Source organism: Urocampus carinirostris, chromosome 9 (genome assembly GCF_059441175.1).
Source record: "Urocampus carinirostris isolate Australia breed hairy pipefish chromosome 9, RoL_Ucar_1.0, whole genome shotgun sequence".
Lineage (NCBI taxonomy): Eukaryota > Metazoa > Chordata > Actinopteri > Syngnathiformes > Syngnathidae > Urocampus > Urocampus carinirostris.
In genome coordinates, this window is record NC_142357.1 from 33,451,729 (window position 1) to 33,464,006 (window position 12,278).

The following is a 12,278-nucleotide window of genomic DNA, read 5'->3' on the forward strand; positions in this document are numbered from 1 at the left end:
TCAACACAAGGATACTGCTGGAAGTGTGAATTTCCCTACGGGGATGTATAAAGTATCTAACCTATCTATCTATCTATCTATCTATCTACAAATTTTTTGACCAACGACGTTTTATAAAAATTAACATTGGTGTGATATTTTATGTATTTGTGCCTAGTATTCAAATCAATAATAATAATTAAAAAAACTCAGAATGCAATACGGCTATCTGTAAAGTGTTTTTGCATGAACATTTATAAATATCCTCATAATTAATATAAATACATGATTAAAAAGGGCAGCACGGCGGGGCAGTGGTTAGCGCGTGTGCGGCACAGTTCTGAGGTCGTGGGAACCTCCTAAGTGGGTTCAAATCCAGCTCCCGGCCTTACTGTGCGGAGTTTGTATGTTCCCCCCGTGCTTGCGTGGGTTTCCTCCGGGCACTCCGGTTTCCTCCCACATTCCAAAAACATGCATTTCAGGTAAATTGGCCGGTCCAAATTGTCCCTAGGTGTGACTGAGCGAGTGAGTTGTCTGTCCCCGTGTGCCCTGCGATTGACTGGCAACCAGTCCAGGGTGTCCCCTGCCCACTGCCCGATGATTGCTGGGATGGGCTCCAGCATCCCCGCGACCCTACTGAGGATAAGCGGTGCAGCTGATGAGATGAGATGAGACATGATTAAAAAAAGCAAGTCAGAAAAAATGTAGCCAACCCTTTGAAAGATGACCCCTAGCATTACACAAAAATGTTTTTTTTTTTAAATGGTGGTAGACACTTTATCAGCCGTAAAACATTTTTTTTCCCCAAGTTTATATATACTATCCTTTTTACCATTTTCCTTTGGTGGGCCAAATTTAGTTCACAGGCTGTAGTTTGTCTACCCCTGTGAAGGGAGAATTAACTAGAATAATAGTCTGAAACGTTTGTTATGTTTCAGACGGAGTCCTTATTTTTCTGTGTATTGTTTATTGATGCCCTTGCAACATACATTGCAGCCTTGTCATCCTCGAAGGGGGATAACCTCATGTGCGGTCCCTTCTCTTTCTTCATTTTCTCATGCTGAGGTTTTGAATTTTTCCTTGCCCTCATGTAGGTTTTGGATCAGGGAATGGTGTAATAATGGTCTATAGTCTGTAATAGTCTGTGGTCTGTGCAGCCCTTTGAGACTTCTTGTGATAAAGGGCCGTACAAATAAACATGACTTGACTTGGCTTCAGGCATTGAAAATAGTTGTCAACAAAGAAAGCATGCGCAGTGAACGTTGTCATGAGCCGATGTCCATCACAAACAGCAATAAAGTCATAACAAGTCAAACATTGGTGAACCATTCTAAATGTAACAATCAAATTAAAAGCAGCAAACATGTGCCTCCCTGAGAAGCATGTTGACATATTCTCATTCCAAAATACAAGCTGGTAGAGTTTGTGTTCGTTGCAACCTCAAAACATTCTAACATTAAAATGCAAGGTCAGCAGAGTGTACAACCACAAAACAAAACTAATTCTTATCGCATTCATTCAACACTAAACACCTGGAGGGGCAATACTGTAACTGAGTGTACAAGTGTAGAGTATTTAATTCATAATCATGCCAGCATCGTACAATTCATAAGTGTGTGCACGGACTAAAAATCGGGCCTATTTTGAAAAGATGATATCGTGCCATGAAACTTCAGTTATTTTTGTCACAGCTGCCTTTCTTCTTCTGTTTCTTCTTGTTGCACTTCTAATATTTGTACTTTCATGTCTTTTCAGACATCGATGTAGCGAAAATGGGACCTATTGATGCCATGCCCAAAAAAAACAAAAAAAAACTATTTGCACTGGATAATAGTTCTTTCAAAGATAAAGGTTCATCAAATACCTTTTGATCTTTCCCCTTTAAATGCTATTTAGATATGTAGCAAATATGTTTTTGTAATATTACAAGTTCATAGAAAATTTGAAGTGTTGGGAAGTTCATTAACTTATGCAGTAGGTAAACCGACAACAAATAAGTCATATGCAAATGGCCTTGCACACAGAGTTCTAATCCCACTGAGATTTACCAATTTGTTCATTTTTCAAACGATCCTTAAAGCCCTTAGCATACCATGTACTGTATCTTAAACTAGGAGGAGGGATTTTCTTTTTCATTGAAAATGTTGCCAAACAAAAACAAAACATTTTCAACAACACATCAATTCTACATGAGTAAATAAAGCAAGACCAAAACACCCTTTACAATAACTAGTACACAAATCTATGTGCTTATTAATAGGACACAAAAATAGTCTTTAAATCCTGTCTATTGTCCTTTTAATGTTGGCACATAGACAAAATAGCAATGTATGGATTCATCCAGTTACATTGCTTTTCCTGAAAAAGATGAATAGAATGCTGCCTGAATCTGTGCGACTAAAATTGGACAAAATTGAGACAACAATAAAAATGGCAGATGCAATTAAAACTGCTACTCATGTATTGTAGGCCACCATTAAATATATTTTTGAAATGAAATGAATTCTGAATCCTATATATTTGAAAATATATTTTCAAATATATTTTTGGGTTTAAGGCCGATATTTACACAATTTCAATACATTCATTGCAATCTGGAGTGTTATATGTTGAACGTCTCATAAACATCACACACTAAAACAGCATGTTACCAGGATATCCTTTGACGGAGGGAAAATGAGTTTTGGAAGAGTATGCACATCCCTGCAACTTTTCCGGCACAATCAGTTTTGCAGATGGATGGATGCATCAACAATGTAATGGCTAAAGTAGGCAATATTTCCTAAACAGCTCCTAACCATGGTTGCCTTCTTTGATTCAGTAAGTGCTTGTTCTGCCTGTGTGGAGTATTGCATCAAGAGTCTGTCAAGTCAAGTCAATGTTTATCTGTGATGCCCTTAATCACAAGGAGTCTTAAAGGGCTGCACACACCACAGATTATTGCAGACTACAAACTATTATAACACCATCCCCTGATCTAAAATGTATATGAGGGCAAGGAAAAACTCAAAAACCTCAACATGAGGAAAATGAAGAATCCTGGAGATTTTAGTGTTTGACGGGAAACAGTGACTTTTACCGTGTTGTACACAGGGTTGGGTAGGGTTACTTTAACTTGATTACTTTCAATTACTTTTGGATTACTCCAATACCAAATATGCTAATAAAAGACAAAAGAAATATGAATAAAATTATGACTCACAACACGTAGTAAGCTTTCTCTCCTGGCTTTGATCTCTTTGATCTCCGGCAAAACTAACATAAAATGCGACAGAAACAAAATGAAAATAAATCCAAACAGCTTGCCAACATCATTTTTGCCGTTCCATGTATTCCGTTAGCCTGCACAAAATTTAGTAATTTTATTCATATTTAGTTTCTTTTGTCTTTAATTAGCATATTTGGTATTGGAGTAATCCAAAAGTAGATAGATAGATAGATAGATAGATAGATACTTTGTTCATCCCCGAAGGGAAATTCACATTTCCAGCAGCATCCCTGAGCTGAGAACAATCGAGAACAATCGAAAATAACACGGGAGCTGTAATTGAAAGTAATCAAGTTAAAGTAACCCTACCCAACCCTGGTTGTACATCTATAGGTCTCAAGAGGTCGAATTTTATTTGCAAACTGACTCAGTAGCATTTATATGTGATCCAGTGCTCATGTAGGAAACAGAGTGCTTGAAGGTTCTCTATGCTGAAAACATAGACTAAAAGTATCTTTATAGGATTTAAATGGACTCACAATAAAGTGCTGTATATCTGTTTTAATGGTAATATTTAATCTTTAAAGAATGCTACACAATGAATTTAGTTAAGCAAAGTACGTAAAGTTATACGTCATTAGCATAGATTATGAAGCAAAATTGTGTAGAGAAAATATACCTTTTGCATTTGTTTTCTCACTCTCGTGAGTTCGTAGGAGTTGGATTAATGTGTCACTGTACCATAAACTTTGAAAAGGTCGCCCTTGCATGGAAAATTAGTTGATTAATGCAGCATTTCATTGCTCATTGTTTAGTAGTCACTGTTTGACCAGCACTAGCGAAGGTGAAAGTTCAACAAGCATGCAGGGGTTTTGAGTTTAAAAACGGACAAAAATGTTTCCAAATAACTTACCATTTTAAACAGTGAATGATGTTTCTCTTCTTGAAATATAGGAATTCAAACAGACATAAGATTATTTAGATTTGTACTGTAGTACCCCAAGGTCACGTACTTAGGCCAAAATGGAGGAGTTACACTTTCAGAGGATTTTAAGCCTAATGTAAGGTTATTCCAGAAAAGGTAAAAAGAAACGTTAACATGCATAGTAATGCCACCTGGGCTAAGTGGTAATGGAATGGCTGATCGTTAATAAAGTATAACAGCAAACAAGTCATTACAGACTTGTCCTATTGATAAAGTCTTGCTGGCAACACAAAAACGTCGTTAGAGCACCACTTAGTGGTGAAAAAGAGAAGAGCGAATGGCCCTTGTGAAAGCCTCATTTAAATGATTAATGGCACAATAAAAAACAGAAGTACACGTTAATTTTGGGATTGTACAAACGTATCATAAATCATCAGTCAGATTGAAAACTTAACTCCCTTAAAGGTACAATTGTGCTTGGTCATCTACAATAGATTATTGTTACATTAGAAACACATTTAACATTTGTAAACTTTACAGAGTTCCCTCCATGCATCTCTATCTCATTAAGAGTGTCCAAAGGCACTGTCTTCCTTTACTGGAAAATCCCCACCGTCTTTTAACATTGGGTATAGGAACGAAAAACTACCACTAGATCAATGGTTCTCCACTGGCCTGACTTCAGGACCCACCATTGGACCCTAATAACAAGCTTTAAGCCAAATCGAGTACAAATATCCACTTCTGACATTTATCGAATAAAAGATGTGTGCAATTTGAAAAATATATAAAATATATCCACGCTTAAAAAAAAAAAGACCAGCAAAACCGAAACAACTAGTAATAGGAATCTCTTTGATGCTCAATAAGCTCCGTTTTTAATAAAATCTAAAACGCTTCATCTAAATAGCTTTAGACATTATTAACAGAGTCAACACGCAAACATGAAATGAGAAAGTGCAAATACTGCAATATATATACCGGTATATATATGACAGTGCCACCTTAACATTGTTCTGTTTTATTTTGCTGGTAGATACAGTGAAGAAAATAAGTATTTGAACACCCTGCTAATTTTGCTATTTCTCCCACTTAGAAATCATGGATGGGTCTGAAATCTTCTTCATAGGTGCATGTCAACTGTGAGAAAGATAAACTAAAAAGAAAATACCAGAAATCACAATGCATGATTTTTGTAACGATTTATTTGTGTGATATACCTGCAAATAAGTATTTGAACACCTGAGAAAATGAATGTTAATATTTGGTACAGTAGCCTGTGTTTGCTATTACAGAGGTCAAACGGTTCCTGTAGTCTGCACACACTGCAGGAGGGATCTTGGCCCACTCCTCCACCCAGATCTTCTCTAAATCAGTTAGGTTTCTGGGCTTTCGCTGAGAAACATGGGGTTTGACCACCCTCCTAAAGATTTTTGATTGGGTTCAGACCTGGAGACTGGCTGGGCCATGCTAGAACCTTGAGATGCTTCTTACCTAGCCACTCCTTGGTTTGCCTGGCTGTGTGCTTCGGGTCGTTGTCGTGTTGGAAGACTCAGGTATGATCAGTCTTAAATGCTATGACTGAGGGAAGGAGGTTGTTTCCCAAAATCACAAAATACAATATCGTGCCATGCATGTTTTTAAATCATGACGTCTTAGTGTAATACCTACAGTAACCTCGGAAACAGTGGTCCCAGCTCTTTTTATGTCATTGACCAACTCCTGTCGTGTAGTTATGGGCTGATTCCTCCCCTTTCTTAGAATCATTGAGAGCCCACGATATTTTGCATGGGGCTCCACTCCGAATGGGTTTGACCGTCATGTTTAGGTTCTTCCATTTTCTAATGATTGTTCCAACAGTGGACCTTTTTTCACCATGCTTCTTAGCAATTGCTCCCTAGCCCTTTCCAGCCTTGTGGAGGTGTACAATTCTGTGTCTGGTTTCTTTGGACAGCTCTTTGGTCTTCGTAATGTTAAAGTCTTTTACTTTATGCAATCATACAATTTATACAATCATACCGATTGTATGGGGTGGACAGGTGTCTTTATGAAGCTAACAACCTCAAACAGGTGCATCTGATTCAGGATCATACATGGAGTGCAGGTGGACTTCTAATGGGAGGAGTAACGGGTCTTTCAGGGTCAGAATTCTAGATGAAATACTTATTTGCAGCTGTATAACACAAATACATTGATAAAAAATCATGCATTGTGATTTCTGGAATTTTCTTTTTAGTTTAGTCTCTCACAGTGGACATGAGAAATAGCAAAAAAGATATTAAAAAAAAAAAAAAAAAAAAAAATATATATATATATATATATATATATATATATATATACACATATACATACAGTATATTTCAAAGAAGAGAAATTCAACTCACTGAATCGGAACAATCAACACAACACTATGGACGGAAACATTAATTTCTTCTGTAGCAGTTATTATCCACAAAGTGCAAATTAATTACACAATCAATATGCAAATACTGTTCTGAAAAACTTTGAAGAAAATTAAGCAGTACTTACAGTGGAACCTCGGTTTTCGAACGCCTCTCAGTTCGAACAAATCGATTCTCGACCCAAAATTTCGAGAAATTCTTGCTTCGCTTTTCGTTCAAAAAATCGGAGTTCGAACGCCGGTACGCTAGGGGGCGACGCTGAGCGGCGTACGAGTGTAGATTGCCCCCACCCATCGTGAAGAACTGTTGTCACGACAACGCGCACTCCTTCTCTGCTTTCGTTTTTCAAAAGCGGTGAAGGGAGTGTTTTAACTCCTAATTATGCCTCGGAAGAAGGTCGGTGCAAGCAGCAAAGTTGCTACAGGTGAAAAAAGAGGAGTAGTGTGTACAACTATTGCATTTAAGAAAGGAATATTAGCAAAATATGAAGAAGGTGTGCGAGTTTCCCTTCTTTCAGGAATACAGCATGGCTTCTGCAGACAACCGCCAAGGTAAGAAATCCTACTTATAATTCTTTTCTTTATCCTTTAACCGCTCACCACTTGTTGTGGAGACCCGGGTGCTAAATGACGTGTAAACGACCTAATTTTTTTATTTTTACACGTTCATGTTAGCGTAATCTTTCGTACGGAAGATTACGCTAACGTACGATTAGCCTGGGTTAGCTTCATGTTTACTTTCGTGGTAAACATTTAGGGTGTTGGAACGGATTAAAACAATTTTACATTATTTTTAATGGGAAAAAACGACTTCGGTGATCGTACAAATCGGTTTTCGTACAAAGAAATGGAACGGATTATGGTCGAGAACCGAGGTTCCACTGTATTTTCACATTAGCTGTAACAATAACCTGAGTTTGGAGGAATGAATGGATTCATGGGAGAACTGGTCATATTTTTACTATTACAACTGCCATCCATGGTTAAATGGCTTAAATGACCCTCGGTTATTTTTTTCTTTTTTCTTAGCACTATTTTCCTCAGGCAAAAACCCGCGAGCTGATTTTGGGTCCCAAACCACCAGTTGAAAAACACTACACTGGATGACACCTATATATATTTTCAGCTGGGACCCAGCTGGGAAAAACCCGTCTCCACCCCCACACGTCACTTAACCACTTCCTCTTTAAAACCCATGTGCTTGTAGAGCAGGTCTTAGGTGCTGCACGTGTGATCGTGTCTTTGCTTTAGCCTGTAAGATATGGAGTGGGAGAGAGGGAGAAAGAGAGAGAGCAAGGCAAACACCTAAACTATGGGTTGACCTCTGGAGAACATCTCAACTTAAATCCTGTATAAAATGGAGGGTAAAAAAGTCCTCTGTTTCGTCCCAGCTGGTAAGTTTTTCGGGGGCAGGGTGGGATTTTGGGTCATGAGTGCGTTTTTATCTTTGTAAATGTGTGTGGTTTAAGAGTTTGCTGCTGTGCAACCAAGGCAACCATATATCGCTTGGAGTTGAGATGTGGTTGTATTGAGTCACAAGAAAATGTTATTTTGATATTTTAACCAATAAAACAAGGCTTTACCGGAGATTTTTTATAGATATTTTCCTATACTTGTACTTTTTGGTCGCCGCAAACCAGTTAAAACTCGATCACAGGTCACAGATTAGGAGGATTAAGAAAAAAAAAATGTCTCGTGTTTTACAACTGCCTACTTTTTTTGTGCTATGATGTCTTCTGCGGTATTACTTGAGTAGCTCCTTAAGTGATTGTTATGATATGAGATTCACATCCACAAACGTCTCCGGAAAGCGTTTATAGCCGGGATTATTGTTGGTCCACTGGCGCCGTCCACTATGCCGGATGAGCAAACATCAGGTGGTTATCAATTGCAAGACATTGAGGTGTTGAAGTGGACTGAGCCGTGAGACTTCACTTCCTGATATTTGCTTATTTTGTATCCCGATGTGTACATTGGGACGCCGAGCGCAAACACGGTTTCAGAAACAGTTCAGGCCGGTTTACCCCAACTACACGTGATGAAGTAAACCAGAATTATATCAGTGACAGAATCTTCATACTCTAAAATACGAAAGCCTTTTGTGTACAGAGACATAACCTGTGTTCTTTTGTTAATTTCAGGGAATCGTACACATTTTTCATTGCCAAATTCAAGCACTTTTAAAGAACTTACAAAGCCAATTTTCCAATTTCTCCAGTATCATTATAATAAAGTGAATCATGTAGTTCTCAGAGCAAAAGATACATCTGTAATTTACAGTTCATATACGATTTTTAATCTTGCGTGTGCATTTATCAAGACTTGATTTTCCGATCTTGAGTAATTCATGTATATATTTGTTTTTAAGACATAATTTCTCCCATTATAGGTGTTGAGTAAACATGAGTAATAAGTACCATACATTTGCAGTTGCAGGAAGTTCTTCCAAATACAATTTACCACTGGGAAACGCTATCCTAATTGTTTGCGTATCCCATAATAAATCTCCATAATTCATATCTAATCCTTGCACTAATATACATTTCATCGTGTCCAGTTTAGCTGTAGAATGCACCTGTCCTTTTGGGTGCGACCAATAGAGGGCGATGATGCATCATTGGACAATGCCATACAAATGAATGCCAGCTGCTGTAAATTGTGGGGGGGAAATGCAATGGCAAAGCTAAGCCACAAGAGAGCAGTGTTGGTGTCATTTTTAGGCAGACTTGTTGAGAAACATAGCAACAATTTCAAGTATTTACAAGCACTTCACCCAAAATTCAAGGACTTTACAATTCTTGAAAACACATAATTAAAATTGAAGCATTTTGAAGGATTTCAAGCAGCAGTAAATTTCTGTTTGTTTTCTTATTGATCAAGTACATTCTCTTCTTATTGAGAGAGAGCGAGGCCGTGGAGAATCCAACCTTTTAAATTGTTAGATGCAGAGAATTTTAGTTAATGATAGTTAGTATGATCAAAAACACGGAATCTGTAATACCTCGTGTAAAAATAATGACATTATTTTAGTTTAGTTCAAACAGGCAAGACTTCCTTTTTTAGCAAAATTTGGAGGGTCATAGCTTTCTATAATCCTAACCAATTTTCTTAGATTGTAATTCTTTCATTACAATTTGTTTACTTGATATAATATTGAACTTGGGCTCCGCTGTTGTCAATTATTGAACATTGTATTGACACTTACTTTAAGTTTGTCATAATTGTAACAAAAGACAAACTCACCATTAGCAAATCAGTAGGATGAAGGCTGTTTTCCTTGCATTTGACACAGCTGGAACCAAAAAAGACAAATTTTGACCAAACGAAAAGACAACGATGTGTTCAATTGGTGTCATATCTGAATACAAGTTTAAATGGTCATAAAACAAAAAATAAAGGCCATATACAGGAGTGTAGGAACACTATATAAAATTAAATGATCTGCATTTATATAGCACTTTTCAAGTCAATGACTTCCCAAAGCGCTTTACAGTGTGCTCCACATTTCCCAACAGCGGCCTTGCAGCCACGTAAGGCGCTAACCTGCTTATTGGGGGTATTAGGGGTTCAGTGTCTTACACTTCGACATGTAACACGGACAAGCCGGGATTCGAACTGAGATCCCTTGATCCCAAGACGAGCGCTCTACCTCCTGAGCTACTGCCGCCCTTATGAATTTTCTAATGTTTTTGTGGTACTGTGATTGTACTAAAGCAAATGTTTTGATTCATGAAAATAGCAAATTGACTACTGAATATAAAATATGCAGGTAAAACTGTAAATCAGTAGTGTCTTGATCAGAATTTTTGGACCGAGAATCCAAGTCTGACTCTCTCTCTCTCTGTCTCTCTCTCTCTCTCATATATACCAATACAAATTAAAATTTCCTTATGACATGTCTGTATGTACAGTAAGCACTCAGTTATTGCATATGCTATGCTCCCCCCAAAAACCGTGATAGGCGAAATCCATTAAGTAGAAACCTTGATTTTTTTTTACATCTACTATACAATTAAATACTGTGTTATACACTGAAACCCTTTTCACAGCCCCAAGCATTTGTTCATCCCAAAAAAAGTACTGTATAAACATTTTCTAATTTATTACAAATAACTACTGTACCATCAAATTATAAAAAAAGGAGAGACTGTTTAGCCAATTGGTCAATCAGAATTCAGATCACAATGAGCAATGCAAATAAAGTGTTGAAACTGTGAAAAGTAAACCATTACTGTACACAGCCCCACATGCATTAAGCAGAAAGCGTTATAGAGAAGACTTTGCTCCCTCAAAAACGTTGTTAAAAACATAATACTGTAAATAATACAGTATAATACTGCAATACTGTATATTTAATATTCCACGATATACTACAATTTAAATAATATATGTTTTGATTGATCATATCCTGATTTTGTCACTAATCAAGTGATTGTCCTTGATTTCTAGTCTCAGGATTGTATCAGAACATTGGTGGGTGGGTGGATCCCTTAAATACGAGGATCGCAGGGGCACCATTTTTTGTGGTGTGTCTTGGGCAAGTACAGCCTGGTGGCGCCCATCCCTGTCCAGGCCAACAAATATTTCTACCCGGTCTCGAACCGGTGATCTTGCACGAATGTGCTAACCATCGCACTACAAAAACACATTACTACTGAGCAAAAAAAGTTAAAAAATATATATTTATTTTCTTTCTTCGGCCAATTTCATTTTCTGATTATGTCTCAATCATCGATCCTGCACAATGACTTCCTACCTGTGACAAGCTTGATCTATATCTTAGTGGCACTGCGATAACAACGTCTCACGGGTACGGAATGTGTGATACAAAAAGCACATCGCTTGAACTATCAGGTTGCCTGGCATCTCCCGTGAGGTGGAAAAACTTGTTCTGTGCTAAGCTGTTACAAGAGTGAGACTAGCTCAGGAGGTTTCAGAGAAAAACAGCTCAACTTAACAGAAACACGATTGCTTACGAAAACATCAGGCACAGCTGCTGTCTGGTTTTCATTGTAAGTGAGAGTGGAATATTCTTTTTGTGCCTCATCACTGCATGCTATTTATTCCCTCAACATGATGTTAAAATGTATTATTGCATTAATATCGACACTAACAAAATAATACTCTGTGTTAGTGCACTCGCAAGGTCTTGATTTATAAACAGAGAGGCTGTCATAATAATAAACAAATACTATGTTAACAATTTGAGGTGTTGGCATCCTCTCACCGCCTTTGTGTGGGTCTTTTCAGGGTACTTTGTCTTCCTTCGGGATGTCAGCAATGATGTTCACTGAAAACTATCGTTATCTGTGTTGTGACTGTATGGGTGGCTCGTCAGACACAAGAAATTCACTGTCAACCATGAGGACACAAATATAAAATAGATGCATGTAATATAGAGCACATGTGAAATGATAAGTACTGCCAAATCCACTGGACTTTTGGGGTCTTAGTTCAATAAACCCTATCTGGTATAAGAACGCTCTGACTTTAGAATTTTGTCATATGAAACTACTGTACCATGATGGTAGCAGTTGCAAACTTTTTAAAGGTTTTTCAGATTCAGATTCAGATCTACTTTATTGTCATTCTAGTACACGTGTATACAGAACGAAATGTCGATGCATCTGACCCGCAGTTTCCTTGAATGTACAGATATAAATCAAATGTTGTATTGAGTTGGACTATTGAAGTACTAATAATATACTAAATAATTATGGCTATGTATAGTATTATACATTAGTGCAAAGAGTGCAAGAGTAGCA

At 37.5% G+C, this 12,278-nt stretch overlaps 1 protein-coding gene across 3 annotated transcripts in view; it reads left to right on the forward strand.

The window, feature by feature from the left end:
• LOC148360124 (solute carrier family 4 member 11-like) overlaps positions 1-12,278 on the forward strand; it is a 41,703-nt gene that overhangs the window by 1,204 nt on the left and 28,221 nt on the right. Inside the window, exon 1 of one of the 3 annotated variants that reach the window (XM_088343557.1) lies at positions 6,973-7,065. The exons of 1 other annotated variant lie outside the window; for it this stretch is intronic. In XM_088343557.1, coding sequence (XP_088199683.1) covers positions 6,999-7,065 — 67 coding nt within the window. In that variant the 5' untranslated portion in view covers positions 6,973-6,998. Of the gene's footprint in view, positions 1-6,972; positions 7,066-7,719; positions 7,908-12,278 lie in introns of those variants that run through there. One more of the 3 variants, XM_088343559.1, reaches the window with a different exon arrangement.